The following is a 23,879-nucleotide window of genomic DNA, read 5'->3' on the forward strand; positions in this document are numbered from 1 at the left end:
AGCATCACAAATTGAAAAGTTAATCCCAATGTGAAACCAGTTTAGGTGGTTTACTCTAAACATTTGAGCCATAAACTATATCCTCTTTATCAGGATGTTTACTCAACTATTCTACCTTCTGTATAGTTCTATGTACTTTTTCCAGAGCCCATGTAGCTTGTCTTTATGCTGTGGCATAAGGACACATTAAGCATGTGCATATGGAAGACGAGTTGACATAAATATTGAAGTAAAAACCCCTGCAATTTAAAAAAAATCCTCTTTAAAATGTGATTATTTTATTTAATGGTTTAATTATACTTAAAGTAAAATTCCACCCTGAAACTATATTTTGGTATTCATTTCATTAGTCCATTGTTGATATTGTCCCAAAATGTGTTGCTTTTCAGCAATAAAATATTCAAGATATATAACTTTAAAAATACAGAAATACTGCCGTTATGATTCATGCCTGCTGTATTTCTGTATTTTGGAAGTTATATATCTTACACTTGATTGCTGACATGCAGCTCAGAACAGCTGAATATGGATTTTAAAGAACTGATTGGGTCTCTGCTTGACACCAACAAACGCCCCAAAACATCTGGCTATGTGCCCCCCTAAATTGTGGCATTATACGTTTCAGGAGACTTTTAGCCCTCCATAATTGGCTATGAGACTATTCCAGCTCTGTGGGTGTAACATGTATTGACAGTTTTGATACCTTCTGGAAACAAAGCTTGTTTCATAAGGAGTATGGGATCCACCCAAATAATTTTGGTTCCTGGATCCTTTCACAGCCTTATAAGCCTGCGTTGAGACAATGACTTATCAATGACCCAAGCCCAGCTCAGTTAATCCCTACCATTGTGTCACTGAGTTGTCATAATGCTTCAGAAAATTTACATTTTCCCAGGGGCATTGGAAGACACAATGTAAGTAACTTAATTTATGTCCCTCTAACTGCCCTGAATGCCCCTGCTGGTCCTGCAGTAATCATTTGCCTATGAACCAGTTATACTGTTAGCACTGAGGCGGTGTGCCCTAGCAGGAAGTCCACTGTATGCAGCTCACCCTGCACTAACATAAATCACATGAGCATGTCTACTTCTGCTTCTCTTCCCAGTAAAGCAATGAAAACAATCAAGCATCCCAGAAAAGTTCTAAAAATAGCCCACGTTAACATACAGTTGATGTCGGAAGTTTACATACACTTAGGTTGAGAGTCATTAAAACTCGTTTTTCAACCACGCCACAAATTTCTTGTAAACAATTTACAGTTTTGGCAAGTTGGTTAGGATATCTACTTTGTGCATGACGCAAGTCATTTTTCCAACAATTGTTTACAGACAGATTATTTCACTTATAATTCACTGTATCACAATTCCAGTGGGTTAGAAGTTTACAGACACTAAATTGACTGTGCCTTTAAACAGCTTGGAAAATTCCAGAAAATTATGTTATGGCTTTAGAAGCTTCTGATAGGCTAATTGACATAATTTGAGTCAATTGGAGTGCGGATGTATTTCAAGGCCTACATTCAAATTCAGTGCCTCTTTGCTTGACATCATGGGAAAATCAAAAGAAATCAGCCAAGACCTCAGAAAACAAATTGTAGACCTCCACAAGTCTGGTTCATCCTTGGGAGCAAGTTCCAAACGCCTGAAGGTACCACGTTCATCTGTACAAACAATAGTACGCAAGTATAAACACCATGGGACCACGCAGCCGTCATACCGCTCAGGAAGGAGACGCGTTCTGTCTCCTAGAGATGAACGTACTTTGGTGCGAAAAGTGCAAATGAATCCCAGAACAACAGCAAAGGACCTTGTGAAGATGCTAGAGGAAACAGGTACAAAAGTATCTATATCCACAGTAAAACGAGTCCTATATCGACACAACCTGAAAGGCCGCTCAGTAAGGAAGAAGCCACTGCTCTAAAACCGCCATAAAAAAGCCAGACTACGGTTTTCAACTGCACATGGGGACAAAGATCGTACTTTTTGGAGAAATGTCCTCTGGTCTGATGAAACAAAAATAGAACTGTTTGGCCATAAAGACCACCGTTATGTTTGGAGGAAAAAGGGGAGGCTTGCAAGCCGAAGAACACCATTCCAACCATGAAGCACGGGGGTGGCAGCATCATGTTGTGGGGGTGCTTTGCTGCAGGAGGGACTGGTGCACTTCACAAAATAGATGGCATCATGAGGAAGTAAAATGATGTGGAAATATTGAAGCAACATCTCAAGACATAGGTCTGGAAGTTAAATCTTGGTCGCAAATGGGTCTTCCAAATGGACAATGACCACAAGCATACTTCCAAAGTTGTGGCAAAATGGCTTAAGGACAACAAAGTCAAGGTATTGGAGTGGCCATCACAAAGCCCTGACCTCAATCCCATAGAACATTTGTGGGCAGAACTGAAAAAGTGTGTGTGAGCAAGGAGGCCTACAAACCTGACTCAGTTACACAAGCTCTGTCAGGAGGAATGCGCCAACATTCACCCAACTTATTGTAGGAAGCTTGTGGAAGGCTACCCGAAACGTTTGCCCCAAGTTATACAATTTAAAGGCAATGCTACCAAATACTAATTGAGTGTATGTAAACTTCTGACCCACTGGGAATGTGATGAAAGAATTATAAGCTGAAATAAATCATTCTCTCTATTATTCTGACATTTCACATTCTTAAAATAAAGTGGTGATCCTAACTGACCTAAGACAGGGATTTTTTACTTGGATTAAATGTCAGGAATTGTGAAAAAACTGAGTTTAAATGTATTTGGCTAAGGTGTATGTAGACTTCCGACTTCAACTGTATGTAGCATAAGAAACAAGGTTCATGAAATAAAAAATGTACTAGTAACAGATGACATTCATATTCTGACAATCTCTGAACCTCACTTAGATAATACCTTTGATGATAGTGGTAGCAATACGTTTATAACATGTACAGAAAATACAGAAATGCCAAAGGTGGAGGTGTTTATATTCAGAACCACATTCCTGTAAAGCTAATAGAGGACCTCATGTTAAATACTGTTGAAGTGATATGGTTATAGGTTAATCTGCCTCACCTAAAGCCGGTTCTAGTGGGAAGCTGCTATACTAAGTGCTAACAGTCAGTATCTGGATAACATGTGTGAAATGCTTGATAAAGTATGTGATATCAACAGAGAGGTACATTTTCTGGGTGATTTAAATATTGACTGGCTTTCATCAGGCTGCCCACTCAAGAGAAAACTTCAAACTGTAACCAGTGCCTGCAACCTGGTTCAGGTTATCAGTCAACTTACCAGGGTGGTTACAAACAGCACAGGAATGAAATCATCAACATGTATTGATCACATCTTTACTAATGCTGCAGAAATTATCTTTAAAGCAGTATCCAAATCCAGCGCATGTAGTGATCACAATATAGTAGCCATATCTAGGAAAACCAAAGTTCCAAAGCCTGGGCCTAATATAGTGTATAAGAGGTCATAGAATACATTTTGTAGCGATTCCTATGTTGTTGCTGTAAAGAAAATGTGTTGGTCTGTGGTGTGTAATGAAGAGCAACTAAACGCTGCTCTTAACACATTTATGAAATTGCTTATTCCAGTTACTAATAAGCAGTGGTGTAAAGTACATCAGTAAAAATACTTTAAAATACTACTTAAGTCTGTACTTTACTATTTATATTTTTGACAACTTATACTACATTCCTAAAGAAAATAATGTACTTTTTACTCCATACATTTTCCCTGACACCCAAAAGTACTCATTACATTTTGAATGTTTAACAGAACAGGAAAATGATCCAATTCACACACTTATCAAGAGAACATCCCTGGTCATCCCTACTGCCTTTGATCTGGCAGACTCAGTGTGTTGGAGTGTGCCCCTGACTATCCATAAAATAAAATAAACAAGAAAATGGTGCCCTCTGGTTTGCCTAATATAAGGATTTTGAAATGATTTATAGTTTTACTTTAGATACTTAAGTATATTTTTGAAATAACATTTACTTTTGATACTTAAGTATATTTAAAATCAAATACTTTTAGACTTTTACTCAAGTAGTATTTTACTGGGTGACTTTCACTTTTACTTGAGTCATTCTCTTATCTTTACTTTTACTCAAGTTTGGCAATTGGGTACTTTTTCCACCACTGCTAATAAGCATGCACCCATTAAGAAAATGACTGTAAAAACTGTCAAATCCCTGTGGATTGATGAGGAATTGAAAATGTTTATAGTTGAGAGGGATGAGGCTAAAGGAATGGCAAATAAGTCTGGCTGCAGAACCGATTGGTAAACGTACTGCAAATTGAGAAATCATGTGACTAAACTGAATAAAAATAAAAAACTATACTATGAAACAAAGACAAATGACAGAATGATAGTCAAAAGCTTTGGAGCACCTTAAATGAAATTTTGGGCAGAAAGGCAAACTCTGCTCCATCATTCATTGAATCAGATGGCTCATTCATCACAAAACCCAGTGATATTGCCAATTACTTTTATGATTTTTTCATTGGCAATATTAGCAAACTTAGGCATGACATGTCAGCAACAAATGCTGACACTACACCAGTATAATGATCAAATTATGAAAGACAAGCATTGTACATTTTGAATTCCCTACCGGGGTCTGACAACTTGGATGGAAAATTACTGAGGATAATAGCGGAAAATATTGCCACTCCTCTTTGCCATATCTTCAATCTAAGCCTACTAGAAAATGTGTGCCCTCTGGCGTGGAGGGAATCAAAAGTAATACCGCTACCAAAGAATAGTAAAGCCCCCTTGACTGGCTCAAATAGCCTTTGGAAAAAATGGTGTTTGACCAGATACAATGCTATTTCACTGTAAACAAATTGAAGAGACTTTCAGCACGCTTATAGGGGAGGACATTCAACAAGCACAGCACTTACACAAATGACTGATGATTGACTGAGAGAAATTGATGATAAAAAGATTGTGGGAGCTGTTTTGACATTATCTGCTGATGGAAAAATGTATGTGTTATGGCTTTACACCCCCTGCTATATTGTAGATAAAGAGTTACCTGTCAAACAGAACACAGAGGGTGTTCTTTAATGGAAGCCTCCAACATAATCCAGGTAGAATCAGGAATTCCCCTGGGCAGCTGTCTAGGCCCCTTGCTTTTTCAATCTTTACTACTGACATGCCACTGGCCTTGAGTAAAGCCAGTGTGGCTATGAATGTGGATGACTCAACACTATACACATCAGCTACTACAGTGAGTGAAATCACTGCAACACTTAACAAAGAGCTGCAGTTAGTGTTTCAGAACTGGTGGCAATGAATAAATTAGTCCCCCAAAAAATAAAAAAATAAGAGCATTGTATTTGGGAACACACTAAATGTATTGGGTAAATGAAATGAAGTGTAATATTTTTAACTGTATATACATCTCTTAATGTTGCTGGACCCCAGGAAGAGTAGCTGCTTCATTGGCAGCAGCTAATAAGGATCCATAATAAATACAAATACAAAACATTTTGGGACTATATCAGCAATGGACTAATGAAACAAAAACCAAAAGTTTTCCTTTTTCTCCAGATACTCAAACCCCCAGTTTAAAAAAACAGAAAATTGCCACAAACAATATCTACAAAAATATTTCCAGAATTTAACAATAAAACGTGATTGCCTAATCATGTTAACAAAGAACAAATTCATTTCATACATATTGTGGTCCAATATATTATCCAAAGCGATGTCTGTCATTCTATACACCTTGGTGATGAGAACCTCTTCTTTCTCTCCTCCCAGATGACAGAGGTCAGGGATACACACAAAATGAATGTCTTTCAGCTCCGCAGCAGTTGACAAAATCTCTTCTGAAAGAACAAAAAAGAAAAACCAGCATACACAAATTAAAAAATATTTAAAGTAATTGTCCAGTTAAAATCTCACTTTTAAAAGTTGATAAACTGTTAACTCCATACCCAAATAATGTTGTTGACGCATCCTATACTCATATGTGGCCAAAGCATAAATTGGAGAAAAAAAACCTCTCAAAAACACCACCTCAACCTTGTATCTCAAACAGACCGTTTCAAAAATGCTTGCCATTTCCTCAGAGGATGATGTCATCCTCCTGTAGAGGATGAGCTGGCCAATCAGTGGTCTACTCGCATTAGTATTTTTAATGACCGCTATACACCCACACCATTCTGTTGTTGGGGTACGCCAACACCATTCTAATACATAAAATCTGCTTTTTAACATCCTTTATTACACTTTTTTTGGAAGGAAAACTATTCTACTCTTATTGTAATTAATTATATGTCATATTTCATAGAAATCTGGAAACACTGGACAGTTACTTTAAGTTGTAGAAACATTATGCATACAGCCCTCCTGAATACAGTGTCTACATTTTACATAATTAATGAATCGATGCTTAATATTATGTGTAGACAGAATGTACCATGAAAATCATGTTTGATTCGACCCTACACTGTACCATGTAATCAATACTCAGTCTAACCTCAGGAATGGACAGCATATTTGCCATAACTGCTCTCTTAAGTGGACTCGAGTTTTAAAGTTGAAAGCCCCACTTGAAGGTCAACATTAGGAAATTTGATATTGTAAATATGCTTGTGAGCAGGTCATGAACCACGAATAGTTGTCGGCTTGAAAATAGCCAGGGTCTTCCGCCTCAGCTAAAAGCAGTGCCCCATGACTGGCTCCCAGGGGTGTGTCTTTATCCTCCCCTCCTGTCCCCCTCTTCCCGGTGTGTTACCGGGTTCAGGGAGAGCAGCTTCACTCAGGCTCAGGGGGTCTGCGAGAGGTCAGAGGAAGCCTGCAGACAGGCAAGACAGAAGTGTGTTGTCATGGGGGTCTTGAGACAGACCTAAGGACCTGCGGTCCCCAGATGGCATCACAGGAACAAAAGCAGCATTGATGGCCATCAACTGGTTTATAGTGAGAGAGAGAGAGAGAGAGAGAGAGAGAGAGAGAGAGAGAGAGAGAGAGAGAGACATGGTAGTGTGTGCAACTCCTGTACTCACAAACAATACAGTGAGTATAACATACACAATTATACATTCATGCATGTCCTATTTCAACAAAGGGAGATGTATAATGAATCAAATCAAACTATTTTAAGTGCATTTAAAATAGTATACAATCAACACATTTTAGAGTAAAACAATGAAAGTAAAAGCAAATAAGCAATAAAGTATTAATAAAACAAAAACACTAAGGATGTATAAAACAAAATCCCTGATTAACTCGAGTCAAATGAAAGAAATGCAAATAAATGATGAACAGGAGCCTCTACATTACCAAATATTGTGGTCTTATAGTATCCTTTGCAGGCTACTGGTGAGAAGGTGTCTGTGGTTTGCTCTAGCATCCACCTGGCAGCATGGAGGTTACTCTGCTGCAGCAGAAGGGTCTTGTCGACAAATCTGAATATCTGAGAAAGGCACTCTGGGTATACACAACTAGAATTTAAATGTGTCAATGGCTTGATGTGCATATTTTGGTGTCCGAATGAAATATTTTCCCAAAATCAACAACCAATATATACACATTTTATGTTATGAAACTATGCTCTTTCTCTTTTACTTTGTCCTAAAAGAGTTAATGGTTAGATGTGAAAAAATTGTCACTTTTTCATTCTGTGCACCTGTCCAAAAACGAAATACAATCTATATAAGTGTTAATAAAACATCTTAAATCATAACAAAACTGTCAAAAGATTATTCTGGCATGATTTTCTAATGGTCTACTGCACTACACTTTTATATGGGTAAGACAGTTTAGGCAGAAAGGTTTTAAATACTTGAAATACTTTTGTCCGGAAAATTAGCCTTCATGATTATCATTCGGTGCAACTGACATGAAGTCACCATTTTGGATCAAATCACATGATGATACTAGTGACAATATGTGACATCATTAAGATGCCTGTGAGGCAGCCTTTGGTTAAGAAGAAATGTTAGGAAGTTGCTCGTAAATGTTTAATAAGTTCACATTTCCACTCCCTGTCATGTTTTACCCCCCCAGAAAATGCTAAAAAACAATACAAATTTTGAATTATCTGAAAAGCTTGTATTTTATTTTGATACTCAAGATGCATACTTAAAGGTAAAAGTCAAGTTCTCACATGGGTGCACAAGCAGTTGCCTGTAAAACATGTTTACGTGAGAACAAGGCATTTATTAACCCACTATTCCTGGGTAGGCTGTCATTGCAAATAAGAATTTGTTCTTAACTGACTTGCCTGATTAAATAAAATAATAAAAATAACTGTTTGTATGCAATATTTCCTTTGTGGCCTTCACCACAGATATTGCTCTCCAGTTTTGTGATGAAACAAACGTATGTGTAGTTGAATTTATTCCGTGACTGTTGTTTTTTTGTTGTCACGGCCTTATTGTATATCACGGTGGCGAATGAACGAATGGGTTTGAGCAAACAACCTAATTATCACAACATAGGTTATAATATGACTTTTTTACTGGCTTGGCTTTCTCAGTGATTTTACTCACTTACCGCTACCGCCCCTTTGTAGGCCAGGTACTGAAGGTGATTGGGGAGGAAGTGCTGATCACTTCTATGCAGCAGTATGGAGTGAGGAATGTTTTTGTCTGGTCATCTGTGCCAGACATTACCTTGTACTATGAAAGAGATGTGAAGGAAATGATCAGTGAGCCCAAGCCCTTGAGCTTAAGAGCATCTCGGCTGTCCGACACAGACTGGGCTGCTTTCTTGTCACATGAGTGCAACATCATCAAACAAACTGAGGAATGCAAGTTTGATAATTGTCAACTTGAGTTTCTGTTACAACTTTTGCTGCAATGAAATCATTTGTATTTAATGGTTGAACCTCATAAATTGCTTTCACATTTATAATTGTTTTAATCTTGCACTGTTCTGCACAAACTTAAACATATCTGTGGATGTTTTAATGTTACATTAATGTTTTTACAAGACATTGCACAGAGCAATTTCATTAGTTTTTAATCAAATGAGTAATTGATGTAATGTAGAACACTTTCTTAAACGTTTTGTATTTTAATGTTTGAATGTCATTACTGTACTTCAAGAACTTTACTATGTATGTATTACATTGATTCTTAACTGTTTTAACATTGTTTGAAAAATGTATCATAGTGCAGAATTTTAATCATTTTTAGAAGTTCATTGCCATGTTCATGATGAAATGTTTCTGCGTGATAAACATTTGAGTCACATTTCTTGTAATTTATTAAGCATTAAAGGCATCATTGTAGTTGAATAAGAAACCATACTGTTTATGTATGTGTGTGTTTCTGTAAGAGGGAAAGAGATCTGCCCAAAAAAAATTACACTAAAATAATAGTCATTCGGTGCAACCAGCAATGATCATTCGGTACTTAATGGTTAAAAACAATAACATTATTATATTGTCTAATAAAATGCAGAGAAGCTCAGTCGATAAGAGAAAAATGCATTTTTGTAAAATTGTATATGGTTTTAATTTCTCTAACAGAAGTTTTAGTTGACAGTCATTCAAAATTTGGGGTCGTCCAGTGAAAAGTAAAAAAAAAAAAAAATTATACCGTCATTTTTAACTTCTTTGATATTGAATAACTGAGACCATGTTTATATTCATATTTTACTCTTCTTTGATAGAAATAATGGTCAGAAAACGTTTTTTATATAAAAAAATGTATGGTCAGACAGGATGACTTTTTTTAGGAAGTAAATTTAACTTGCATAAAAAGCGACAAATCCTGAATGTGCAAACACATTGTAGGTAACACTCAAGGGAACATAACAAATGTTTCGAAATTAATATTTTTCCCTTTTAAAATGTTTTTGAAAACCTTATTCGTCATTGACCCAAATATTCTGACACTTCTCGTCTCTGCTTCAGCCACGAGCTGCTTTTAAAAAATTCCATCACAGTCCGTAACCACTCTCTCTTGGAGCGCCGTCACTCTGTGGAATATCTTAGAAACAAAATATAGTAGGCATATCAGTGTCACTAGCCTTGTTGCAACACCCCTCATTAATGGCAAGCAGTTTCCATGGTTCCAGACAGACAGCATAGTTAATTTCTCAGGCTAGCCATGCTTAGTTCATAAACAGAGTAATAGAAGCTTGGCCACAGATAAATGTTGAGATAGTATGTTCATGTGGCACAGCACTCTTATACCTGATGGACTTTGTTGTCCACTGGCTCTGGTTTGGTCTGGGTTTCTATCTAGTGGACCAACTTCTTCCTCTGATTCAGAATCACTCTCTCTTCCAGCTCCACTAGCTCCTATTCTGTAAAGCCACGGCCAGCTTCTCTGTGAACAGACAAAGCTCTCATAACCTGAGCTACTGGGTGGGTCCCTGATGGGCATAGAGAACTGATTATGGCAGATAAAGTTGATTCAGTACCTTTTCTCTTGCATCCTGGCCCGAGTGATGTAGCATTGCTTTATCACTCTAAAAGACAAAATACAATTATTCTAAAACACGCAAGTGACGTCATCATGACAATGTAAAATATACAAATACAATTTCAAATGCCGTAGTAAAGGGGAGTTACAAGTACAATTTTAAATGTTTAGTAATGTTTTATAGCCCACCTGTGTTTTGAAACTCACCTCACTTGGGTTGTTTTTCCCCCGTCTGCTGAGCTCTGCACACCAGAGGGCGCTGTTTCCCTGTTTTTCTGTGTTTCAGTTACGTCTACAGTTTTCTGATCACTGTGGGTTAGGTACAGCCACAACAGTCTCACCCACAGACTGAATCGTATTCTAAACTTGACTTACCAACAGCAAATCATTCCTGTACAGGTAACAGTTTTTTTTTTTGTCTTTCAATGTATCCTGTCCTGTTCTTGTAAAAAAAAAAACAATGCACCGACTTTAGAAAAAGAGAATTAGTGTGTTAAAATAACATGAAATGTGTTATATATACTGAGTATAGCAAACATTAGGAACACCTTCCTAATATTGAGGTGCACAACTCTACAAGGCGTCAAAACCATTCCACAGGGATGCTGGCCCATGTTAACTCCAGTTGTGTTAAGTTGGCTTGAAGTCCATTAGGTAGTGGACCATTCTTGATAAACATGGGAAACTGTTGAGCGTGAAAAACCCAGCAGTGTTGCAGTTCTTGACACAAACCGGTGTGCCTGGCACCTACTTCCATACCCCGTTCAAAGGCACTTATATCTTTTGTCTTTCCCATTCACCCCCCTGAATGGCACACATGCACAGCACACCACCCTAATGGCTTGCCAGATGCTGCTGGAAGGAGGCACTCTTTCCTTTGGTCAAAAAAACAAACAACAAATATCCCAATGCCCCAGGGCAGTGATTAGGGACATTGCCCTGAGTAGGATGCCGTCTTTCAGGTGGGACGTCAAATGGGTGTCCTAACTCTCTGTGGTCACTAAAGATCCCATGGCACTTATTGGAAAGCTGCCGTGGTCATCCCCCTCTTCAAAGGGGGAGACACCCTGGACCCAAACTGTTACAGACCTATATCCATCCTGCCCTGCCTATCTAAGGTCTTCGAAAGCCAAGTTAATAAACAGATCACTGACCATCTCGAATCCCACCGTACCTTCTCCGCTGTGCAATCCGGTTTCCGAGCCGGTCACGGGTGCACCTCAGCCACGCTCAAGGTACTAAATGATATCATAACCGCCATCGATAAAAGACAGTACTGTGCAGCCGTCTTCATCGACCTGGCCAATGCTTTCGACTCTGTCAATCACCATATTCTTATCGGCAGACTCAGTAGCCTCGGTTTTTCTGATGACTGCCTCGCCTGGTTCACCAACTACTTTGCAGACAGAGTTCAGTGTGTCAAATCGGAGGGCATGTTGTCCGGTCCTCTGGCAGTCTCTATGGGGGAACCACAGGGTTCAATTCTCGGGCCGACTCTTTTCTCTGTATATATCAATGATGTTGCTCTTGCTGCGGGCGATTCCCTGATCCACCTCTACGCAGACGACACCATTCTGTATACTTCTGGCCCTTCCTTGGACACTGTGCTATCTAACCTCCAAACGAGCTTCAATGCCATACAACACTCCTTCCGTGGCCTCCAACTGCTCTTAAACGCTAGTAAAACCAAATGCATGCTTTTCAACCGTTCGCTGCCTGCACCCGCCCGCCCGACTAGCATCACCACCCTGGACGGTTCCGACCTAGAATATGTGGACATCTATAAATACCTAGGTGTCTGGCTAGACTGTAAACTCTCCTTCCAGACTCATATTAAACATCTCCAATCCAAAATCAAATCAAGAATCGGCTTTCTATTTCGCAACAAAGCCTCCTTCACTCACACCGCCAAACTTACCCTAGTAAAACTGACTATCCTACCGATCCTCGACTTCGGCGATGTCATCTACAAAATAGCTTCCAATACTCTACTCAGCAAACCAGATGCAGTTTATCATAGCGCCATCCGTTTTGTTACTAAAACACCTTATACCACCCACCACTGCGACCTGTATGCTCTAGTCGGCTGGCCCTCGCTACACTGGCTCCAGGTCATCTATAAGTCCATGCTAGGTAAAGCTCTGCCTTATCTCAGTTCACTGATCCCGATAACAACACCCACCCGTAGCACGCGCTCCAGCAGGTATATCTCACTGATCATCCCAAAAGCCAACACCTCATTTGGCCGCCTTTCCTTCCAGTTCTCTGCTGCCTGTGACTGGAACGAATTGCAAAAATCGCTGAAGTTGGAGACTTTTATTTCCCTCACCAACTTTAAACATCTGCTATCTGAGCAGCTAACCGATCGCTGCAGCTGTACATAGTCCATCTGTAAACAGCCCACCCAATTTACCTACCTCATCCCCTTACTGTTTTTATTTATTTACTTTTCTGCTCTTTTGCACACCAGTATCTCTACTTGCACATGATCATCTGATGATTTATCACTCCATCTGCTAAATTGTAATTATTCGCTCCTATGGCCTATTTATTGCCTACCTCCTCATGCCTTTTGCACACAATGTATATAGACTCATTTCCCCCCCCTACTGTGTTATTGACTTGTTTATTCCATGTGTAACTCTGTGTTGTTTCTGTCGCACTGCTTTGCTTTATCTTGGCCAGGTCGCAGTTGTAAATGAGAACTTGTTCTCAACTAGCCTACTTGGTTAAATAAAGGTGAAATAAAAAATAAAAATAAAAGTAAGAGTAGAGGCGTTAACCCTGGTGTCCTGGCTAAATTCCCAATCTGGCCTTCATACCATCATGGCCACCAAATCATCCCCAGCTTCTAATTGGCTCATTTATCTCCCCTGTAACTATTCTCCAGGTCGTTGCTGTAAATGAGAATGTGTTCTCAGTCAACTTACCTGGTAAAATAAGGGTTAAAAATAAAATGTCTCAAAGCTTAAAAATATTTTTTTAGACACCGCTTCCTATACATTGATTGAAGTGGATTTAAGAAGTGACATCAATAAGGGATCATTGCATTCACCTGGTCAGTCTGTCATGGACAGAGCATGTGTTCTTAGTTTTTTGTGTACTCAGTGTATCTAGAGTTAGAAAAATGTATTGATGTGTCACTCCACAATGATACTATAATACTTTTTTATTTTTTTAACACATTGTGGACCACTCAAACTGAGTTTTGAAACACTAAAAACAATCATCGGCAAACATGGTACAGGCGTAATATATAATGCCTTACATAACCTATACACATTTATGCATAAAGTACAGCGGCTAAAGGGTCAATTAGGCTCTTATAAAAAATAAAGTATCCGTTGGAGGATAAGGTGGCAGGCTTTGGCACTTACATTATTGTTACCTGATAAAATGTCACATAATTGGTTATTTTCATCAAGACTGTTAAAATTTTGATTTTGGCAGGACAGCTGACCAAAAGATCCTCCTTAAATTCATTGTATAACCCACAGTAAAGCAATCAATAAAGCCTAACTGGTCTGACAGTGCCTCCTCTGGCCATGCCACATACTGCACAGCAATGATCTGACCTTGGATTGCCAGCTGCTTGTGCTAATGATAATGCAGACCCTCCATCTCCCTCTTTAGGTAATTTGCAGCAACCAAAAGAACTTAAGCTGGTGGATGGGAAATAAATATGAAAATGATTAAATGGTGATGTCTGCTGTGGTTAAAAAACAACAAACATACAAAAACCAGTGTTGCATATTACAGACATCTTTCCTTCTTGAAAAGGTTCACCTCACTCACCTGAGCCATCTGCCACTGACTGTGTGAATATCTGAGGGGTGTGAGGGAAGCAATAATGGCCACCAACAACAGTCTTCTTCAGCATAATGCTGTCCTTCAGTCTTGGTCCACTGGACGAAGCTTCACCCTGGGGTCTGACAGGTAGGGCTGGCCCTTGTGATACCCTGAGGGAAAACTACATCAATCAAGTTAATCAATACATACTAGATTATATTAACATAATGTTGCATTGTGTCCATATATTCTTTTTTAAGTAAAACAGTTGTACTGTTTATATTTTATTTTTTTCTTCGCAAATGACAGCTGCACTTACTGGTACAAAATATATGTGTCTTGCAGCTGCTGGTGAGGTAAGGCAGTGAGTCTTGCTCTTAACACTTTCTCATCTGAGTGCACACCAGGTATGTTACTGCAATGTGATATGGGGAGGGTGCAGAGCAGGGAGACAATAAGTACAATTAGAAGAGTTCTGTTGCCGTTTACCTATTGAATTGTTTGTATTATAGCTAATAACTGTTATAGCTAGTACTATAGTAAAAATATTTGCTTGGGTATATCCCATGGTATATTTCTGGTTGTGAAGAAGCAGAAAGCTCCAAAATAAAAGGACTATTGGATGTTACACTGCATGGACCCAGCGGTAAGTCCAGTATTTTTCTGGGCCTGCAAAAGACGGAAAAAAAATCACGAGCATTTGTGTTACATTTTCAGAATAAATGACTAGTCCAAGTCTAACGAACACCTCTGACCCTTACTCTTGACTCTCTCCACCCGACCCACAAAAGTTACCAAGCCAATGACATCACATGCACATGCATCACATGCACATCACATGCAGAATTGTTCTTCAAGAAAAACACTTATAAGAAGCAAGGAATGAGTAGTTCATGCAGATGATAAAGACTGCTTAGTAATGTTGTAAATGTTACGCAGGGAAAGGCCTTTTGTTTTTACATACAATCTCATTTAAATTGCTTAATGTGGTTGTGAACTTACCTGGTGGTGAACTGGTAGGAAACCTTAGGCAAGCCCCATTGAGACTGCACACTTGGCTGGAACCACAGTAAGGAGTGCAGTGGGATTCCAAGGATTCAGACAGATTTCTACAAGGCCATGCATAGTAAAAATGAAGAGTTTCACAGTATTCAGTATTCAGACAGAATATTATTTCAAAATTACCAATCAGGAGTGTCTGCCTGGCAATGTACTGTATGTTGATTTGCTAAGTTGTGAATCACTAAGTTAGGTTGAGTTCAGTACCTACTGAGTGAAAGCTCTTCATTCTGTGGTTGTCTATGTCAGGTCGAGACCTGTTTGGATTACTCTGCTTGAGGGTGTAGTTTTTGAAGTAAAGCACAGTTCCAACATTCAGTCTCTGGTACCACTCTGGCCACAGCTCATTCTACATGACAAGGGGCATGGTGACACTTTGGTCTGCGACCTCAAAGTAAGTCTGGAGCATGGAGAAATACACAAAGAGTGCCAATCCTGATGAGACACTTCATACAGACAACATTCAAAGAAACGTTAATTATATTGTCAGGGTTGAGTAGAGAAGAGATGGTATATGTGTAAAGTGTTATTATGATATAGATACTACTCACCTGGTTCAGGTAATCACCATTGTAATTCTCACAATAGTTAGCAACTGAAATTATCGTTTTACCATCTAGAACCTATACTCTGCCTTCAGGACCCTCATTATTCCAAAGAGACAGGTAATGTTTGTGACCCAACTGCAGGGGTGCATCACTTTGCAATGCCACAATGTTTCTAAATCCATCCTTGGTAACCATGGGGAGGGAATCCAAGTCCTTAATCTTGCGCAAAACATTAGACTTCTTTGAACCATGTTCAATCTTCTCAGTGTAAACACAACCCTGACCAAATAATTTCTCATTGTAAACAAATGAGCACTGGGTAATGTTATTATAAATTCCACTGCGAATAAGGTTTTTGTGGACCAGATCATTTAAACTACGGTCAGATTGCAAGTGGCTTGCCAGACTCACTCCATCAGTCACTGTCGTGTCTTAGCTGTAAGGTTGTTGTTGTGTCAAATATCTCTGAAGGCAAATAACAGCATCAGTTTTGTCAATTTGAAGTGTAACGTTATGAGTTTTTGCTGTAAAGAACTGTCCCAAAGTAGTGTGTAAGAAATATGTCAAATTCGATGTTTTTTCAACTTCTTCAGGTATGGTTCATTAATGTGCATAACAGACCGTGCACTGGGCGAAATGGGTTTGTTTACAACAAGTTAGCTAACGTTAGCATAGCTGGCTAAAAAAAGTACCTAGGTAGCTATGTAAACACAGTTTTTAAACAGCCATTTGCTGACTACTGTACAGCAGCTGACCACGCAAACAAGGGTTACCGTTAACCATCAACCCAGTGTTAGCTGTATATGTATTGCCAAATCAAATCGTGCACAAAAACGCGACTGTAGTAACTAACTTTAGCTACGGAGCTAACTCAGCTGTTAGCCAGCCAGATAGCTGGCATGCTGATGTTACTGATATGATAATTGTTCTTCCGGTTTATGACTAGCTAGCTAGCTAACGTTGGCTACTTTTTGACTTACGAAAATCACGACAAGTTGGTTGGAAAATTGTAGCTACAGTATACTTTCTGATAGTAGGCCGAATTTTTCAGAGTTCAGCTTTTGCTTCGGCGCCAATGGATTTGAATATAGGAAGCTGTCATTCCAAACATAAACGCTGCAGCACTGACTACGTAGCCTACTACACACATACACTAACGTTACAGGACCAAAAGTATGTGACACCTGCCCGTCGAACATCTCATTCCAAAATCATGGGCATTAATATTGTAATGACCTGACTAGATCATAAATGAACAATTGTCCAGACAGAGGCTTGAGTTTGCGAATTGACGGTTTATTAAACCAACTTTACACAGGCTACTGTTTGGGCCGTAGCACACGCCAAAGAGATGACAGATAACCCACAAGCCAATCGTGACCTTCTCTTGTGAAGCCCAGACGTAAGAGAGAGAGAACAAAGGCTGAACCTGGTCTTAACTTCCAATGCTCCACCCCCCTGCCCAACCCCCCTCCACGCCACTCCGCCAACCACCAGGATGCCCGGCATCAGAACATTCCAGGCATTCCCGTGATTGGCAGATAGCAGGTTGATTGACATGTCGGACCCCGCGAACACCGGGTACTGGTCAGTACAACACAACCACCTCCTAGCCTAACACATAACACACAGCTGTCTGTGCGGGTCGCTACACAGCCCCCCACCACAAAGTCCCTCGTCCCCGAGGGAACAAACAAAGTCTCTGAAGCGACCCGGAGGTCTCCTTTGCCTGCGTGGCCGTGATGGTCGCAGAGTGCCCCTCTGGGAACCAGGGGATGAAGGCAGGGATATGGGGGACAAGGAAGCGGGAACGGGTAATACAGTCCGTGGCTCTGGGGAACCACGCGGTGACACAGGGGGGGAGACAGGGGGAGTGGGCTGTCTGGAGCCTTGTCTGCGGCACCTGAGGGTGGGTGCCTGGAGAATGTCATTGCCAGAGAGGGGAATTGTGGGGGTTCCTGGGGTTTGGGGAGAAGAGGCCCCTCTGTATGGGGCTAACCTGTCCCGGTGCAGTGCCACCTTTCTCCCCCTGGGAGGAAGCTGCACCCGGTACACAACCTCCCCTACCCTCTCCAGGACACTGCAGGGTCCCACCCAGTGACTGTCCAACTTGGGGCATCTGCCTTTTTTCCTTAGGGGGCTGTAGACCCAGACCAGCTCCCCAGCCACAAAGTGCCTTCCCCGGGTGTGCACGTCATAGTTCCTTTTCTGCCTCACACCTGCATTCACCAGCTGCTCTCTGGCGAAGGTGTGGGCTGTCTCCAGGCGGTCCTGGAGTCTCCGGGCATACTCCGGCCCCGGAGGAACATGAGGGCTATCCAGGGGCCGACCAAACGCCATCTCCGCAGGGGTGCGGATCTCTCTCCCCAGCATGAGGAGGGCAGGCGTGCAGGAGGTGGAGTCTTGGACAGCGGAGCGGCATGCCATGAGGACCATAGGCAGGTGCTTGTCCCAGTCACGCTGGTGTTTGGAAGAGACGATGGCCAGCTGCTGTCCAAGCGTTTTGTTGAAGCGCTCCACAAGGCCATCACTTTGAGGATGGAGAGGAGTAGTGCGGGTCTTGTGCATACCCAGCCTCTCACACATGGTGGCGAACACACGGGACTCAAAGTTTCTGCCTTGGTCGCTGTGGATGGACTCTGCAGCTCCAAACCTGCTGAACATCCCCGCTGTCAGGGCGTCGACGATGGTCTCTGCCTCCTGGTCAGGCAGAGCATAGGCCTCGGGCCATTTTGTGAAATAGTCCATGGCCGTGAGCACCCAGCGGTTTCCACTGTCTGTGGTGGGGAACGGCCCAACTACATCCACTCCCACCCTCTCCATGGGAGCCCCCACTGGGAACTGTTGGAGCTGAGCATGAGAGCGGCCTGGGGGGCCCTTTCTCGCTGTGCAGTTGTCACAGCGGCGACAAAAGTCCTCCACATCCCTCTTGTGCTGCCCCCAGTAGAAGCCCTGACGGAGACGGCGCAGTGTTTTTGTGACCCCAAAGTGTCCAGTCCCCACCCCCCCATGAGTACTCTGGAGCACAGCCTCCCGCAATGCTTTTGGGACCACCACCTGCCACCTCTCCTCTCCCGTAGCTGACTCCTTCCATGCCCGCTGTAGCACGCCATCAGCCAGCCGCAGTCTCTCAAACTTCGACCACAACCCTTTGGTCGCGAGTGAGAGCGCTGTCACCTCTTCCCATGGTGGCCTCACCTGCGCCTCTACCCACTGTAGCACTGGCTGTAGGTCTGTGTCCCGTCCCTGCTGCTGCCGCCATTCAGCCACGTCGACAGTCTGCAGCTCACAGCAGACAGGCCCGCTCGCCCGACACACTGTGGCACAGACACCCTCCTCTGCCCGCAGCTCTCTCTCCCGTCCCTCTCTCCGTTCACAGTGGCGGCAGCCGTCTGCAGTACAGGGCCGACGGGACATGGCGTCGGCGTTGGAGTGGCGTGCCCCTGCCCTGTGCACCACCGTGAAGTCATCAGGCTGAAGCTCCTCCAACCAGCGTGCCACCTGCCCCTCTGGCTCTCTGAAAGACATGAGCCACTGGAGAGCAGAGTGGTCAGTCCTTACAGTAAAGGGCAGACCACCCAGGTAGTACTTGAAGTGTTTGACGGAAGCCACAACAGCCAAGAGCTCCCGCCGGGTGACACAGTAGCGGCGCTCATGTTTGTCAAATGTTTTGCTGAAGTACGCCACCACTCTCTCCCCCTCTGGCCCCACCTGGGCCAGCACCCCACCCATGCCCACATTGCTCGCGTCTGTGTCCAGGATAAAGGGCAAGGTGAGGTCAGGGGGGGCGAGCACGGGGGCCTCGATCAGTGCACGTTTGAGGGTGTTGAACGCCTCCTCACACTCCACTGTCCAAGTGAAAGCCTTGTCCTTCGGCAGCAGGCGGTTCAGTGGAGCAGCAACGCTTGAGAAGCCCCGTACAAACCTCCTGTAGTACGAGGCCAGGCCCAGGAAGCTCTTCAGCTGACGCTGGTCGGTGGGGGTGGGCCAGTCTCTGACAGCCCCTACCTTGTCCTCCATGGTGCTGATCCCCTCCTTCCCCACTCGGTGGCCCAAGAAGGACACCTCTCTCCTCATGAAGTGGCACTTCTCGGGGTGGAGCTTCAGACCTGCGGCAGCCACCCTCTCCAGCACACGCCGTAGCGCCCCCAGGGCTGACTGGAAGGAGCTGCCATGGGCCAGGATGTCATCGAGGTATACCAGACACTGCTGTCGGGGGATGCCATCCAGCACCCTGTCCATCAAACGCTCAAAAGTAGCTGGAGCGTTGCACAGGCCAAAGCACAGGACCTTGAACTGCCAGTGTCCTCTGTTAGTGGAGAACGCAGTTTTGGCTCTGGCCTCTGGGGAGAGGGGCACCTGCCAGTAGCCACTGCGGAGGTCTAGTGAGGAGAACCAGGAGGACCCCTTAACCAGGTCCAGCGACTCATCGATACGTGGTATGGGGTATGAGTCCTTCCTGGTTACCTCATTCAGCCGCCTGTAGTCCGCACAGAACCTCAGCTTGCCCCCCTTCTTCGGAACCATGACGACTGGCGCCGCCCAGGGGCTGTCTGAGGGCTCAATGAAGTCTGCCCGCTGCATCTCCAACACAGCCTTGTCTGCCGCCTCCTGGCGTGCCAGCGGGATACGGCGGGGACGCATCTTGATGGGTCGAGCATCACCTGTGTCGATCTCATGCTGCACCAGATGAGTCTGACCCACCTCTTCCTCACTCAACGCAAAGCTGTCTCTGAATTCAAACAGCAACTGCCACAACCGTACCTGCTGCTCGGGGTCAAGACCAACACAGTTCCTCCCCCATATCTCCCTCACTGCAGACAGTGTCCTCTCCTCTCCCATCTGGGGTAGCTGGGCTGGGGGGGTGCGGCCCGGGCTCACAGAGGGCTGTGTCATGGAGGTAGCTGGGGGAATGTAACACACCGCCGTAGGTGACAGGGGGACTGGGGAAAAGTCACACACAGCTGTGGGGGAGGGGGCGCAGCCATGAGTCTCTGCTGCTTTAACTGTTGGAGTAAAGGGTTTGTTGGGTTGAGTGAATGTGACATTAGGGGGGGCCATGGTGACTTCCGTCCCTCCCTGGAAGCTCAGTGTGCCCCTATTTAGGTCTAACTGGCAGCCTGTGCTCCTAAGAAAGTCCAACCCCAGGATACAAGGGTCCTGCACAGCCGCCACCCACACAGGATGACGCACAGTCCTGCCCCCTACTGTCAGAGTCATTATTCCCTTCCCTTTCATGGGTGCCAGCTCACCCGTGACTGTGCGGAGCTGCACAGTTGTAGGCTCACACTGAGTCCAACCTGGCACAATATCTGGCCTCACCAGGGTTACTGTGGACCCAGTGTCCACCAGGGCGGAGCAGGGCACCCCCTCCACAGTGACAGGGACATGACAAAAGTCCCCAACACAGGTCCGGCCCACCACAACAACAGGCTCCATCCGCTTGCCCTCGTCTGCTTCTGGGGGAAGTGGAGCCTTGCTTCCCCGTCTGTGCCGGTGGGCTCCTCCTGAAGATGATGGTGGTTGGGATAGAAAGCCAGGGGTCCGCACTACCCGGTCTATGCGGACCCCGAGCCGTTTCCCTGAGCTCTGGGGGACATGGGGCAATCTCGGCGCAGATGGCCTGGCTGGCCACAACCCCAGCAGACCCTGGGACCAGGGCGTGTGTTTCGTGCCGCCTGTAGCGACACAGCACGAATGAGTTTTGTCATTTCGGCCACCCAAGCAGGCTTTTCCGGCTCCGGGCTGCTCTGCCCCCCAGCTCGCACAGAGGGTGTGTCTCCCTGCACCCCCACCAAAGCCCCAGCTGAAGCCCCAGCCCACACCAGCTCCCTCTCCAAAGCCATCTCCAAGGCTGTCTGCAATGACTCAGGATGAGCCAGCTGGGTCTGTATGCGCAGCTCCGTAGGAGAGAGCGCCTGTATGAACTGGTCCCGTGCTAGCTCGCTCTGCACGGAAGGGGGCATGTGAGCATATGCCCGCCGAGAGAGGCTCTCAATGTCATTAGCTAGCACCCGTAGAGGCTCTCCAGGCTGCCTGCGTCTATTACTCAGTTCGGAGCGCAGTAGCCCGGGCTGTACACACTGTCCATAGCGCCTCCTCAGTGCTCCCACTAAAGCACCATAATCATGCCTGTCCTCGGGGCTAATCAATATCAAACAGGCCAGAGCTTCATCCGTGAGGCATAAAGCCAACTGCAGTGCCCTTTCTTCATCCGACCACCCCCTAAAATGAGCTAACAGTTCAAACTGAGCATGAAAAGCTTCCCAATCCGCCTTACCGGAGTACTTCGGGGTCTTAACAGATACGGACGCAGCCGGGAACTGGGCGCCGCCATGTTTGTTTACATCCTGAGCCCCAGATTCCTCGTCACGCCGCGTCGACGTCACCACTTCGGTCCGCCCACCAGAATCCGCGCGAAATACAGTCGACGAAGCACTCATGCCCGCTTCAGCCGCCATCGCTCTAACGTCCTCCCTCAAGCGGCCTCTGCGCTCCGACGCCCTGGCGATCTCCTCAGACAGAACCCCCGACGTCCATTCACACGCACCTCCTTGGCCATAATCGTCCCCTACCTCCACCTTCACTTTCGGATTCCCTCGAAGCATTTTCAATCCCCGTTCTCACCTACGGTAGCTAGCCACATAAGTCAGCTAGCTAGCTGGCTAACTTGTATCAACGTTTTTACTTCTGACACCAATGTAATGACCTGACTAGATCATAAATGAACAATTGTCCAGACAGAGGCTTGAGTTTGCGAATTGACGGTTTATTAAACCAACTTTACACAGGCTACTGTTTGGGCCGTAGCACACGCCAAAGAGATGACAGATAACCCACAAGCCAATCGTGACCTTCTCTTGTGAAGCCCAGACGTAAGAGAGAGAGAACAAAGGCTGAACCTGGTCTTAACTTCCAATGCTCCACCCCCCTGCCCAACCCCCCTCCACGCCACTCCGCCAACCACCAGGATGCCCGGCATCAGAACATTCCAGGCATTCCCGTGATTGGCAGATAGCAGGTTGATTGACATGTCGGACCCCGCGAACACCGGGTACTGGTCAGTACAACACAACCACCTCCTAGCCTAACACATAACACACAGCTGTCTGTGCGGGTCGCTACAATATGGAGTTGGTACCCCCTTTGCTGCTACAACAGCCTCCACTCTTCTGGGAAGGGTTTTCACTAGATGTTGGAACATTGCTGCAGGGACTTCCTTCCATTCAGCCACAAGAGCATTAGTGGGGTTGGGTGATTAGGTCTGGCTCGCAGTCAACGTTCCAATTAATCCCAAAGGTGTTCGATGGGGTTGAGGTCAGGGCTCTGTGCAGGCCAGTCAAGTTCTTACACACCAATCTCGACAAACCATTTCTGTATGGACCTCACTTTGTGCCATGGGGCATTGTCATGCTGAAAAAGGAAAGGGCTTTCCCCAAACTGTTGCCACAAAGTTGAAAGCACAGAATCGTCTAGAATGTCACTGTTTGCTGTAGTGTTAAGATTTCCCTTCACTGGAACTAAGGTGCCTAGCCCAAACCATGAAAACAGCCCCAGACCATTATTATTCCTCATTCACCAAACTTTACAGTTGGTACCATGTATTCGGGCAGGTAGAATTCTCCTGGCATCCGCCAAACCCAGATTCGTCTGTTGGACTGCCAGATGGTGAAGGGTGATTCATCACTCCTGAGAGTTTAATGGCGGGCGAGCAATACACCACTCCAGCCGACGCTTGGCATTGTGTATGGTGATCTTAGGCTTGTGTGTGGCTGCTTGGCCATGGAAACCCATTTCATGAAGCTCCTGACGAACAGTTCTTGTGCTGATGTTGCTTCCAGAGACAGTTTGGTGTTGCAACCGATGGCAGATAATTTTTACACGCTTCAGTGCTTGGCGGTCCCTTCTTTGAGCTTGTGCGGCCTACCACTTCGTGACTGAGCCGTTGTTGCTCCTAGACGTTTCCACTTCACAATAACAGCACTTACAGTTCAAGAGGCAGCTCTAGCAGGGTAGAAATTTGACGAACTGACTTGTTGTAAAGGTGGCATCCTATGACAGTGCCACGTTGAAAGTCACTGAGTTATTCAATAAGGCCATTC

At 44.3% G+C, this 23,879-nt stretch overlaps 1 protein-coding gene across 1 annotated transcript; it reads right to left on the reverse strand.

Moving 5' to 3' along the window:
• Window positions 1-276: 276 nt before the first annotated feature.
• Window positions 277-22,385, reverse strand: radx (RPA1 related single stranded DNA binding protein). The gene is given in 7 exon segments (XM_071387530.1): window positions 277-10,285; window positions 10,380-14,340; window positions 14,490-15,279; window positions 15,437-15,629; window positions 15,781-16,373; window positions 19,179-19,311; window positions 22,248-22,385. Coding segments are annotated over 3 exon segments (792 nt in total). The 3' UTR covers window positions 277-10,285; window positions 10,380-14,340; window positions 14,490-15,279; window positions 15,437-15,629; window positions 15,781-15,852.
• Window positions 22,386-23,879: the final 1,494 nt, after the last annotated feature.

Source organism: Salvelinus alpinus, chromosome 1 (assembly GCF_045679555.1).
Source record: "Salvelinus alpinus chromosome 1, SLU_Salpinus.1, whole genome shotgun sequence".
Lineage (NCBI taxonomy): Eukaryota > Metazoa > Chordata > Actinopteri > Salmoniformes > Salmonidae > Salvelinus > Salvelinus alpinus.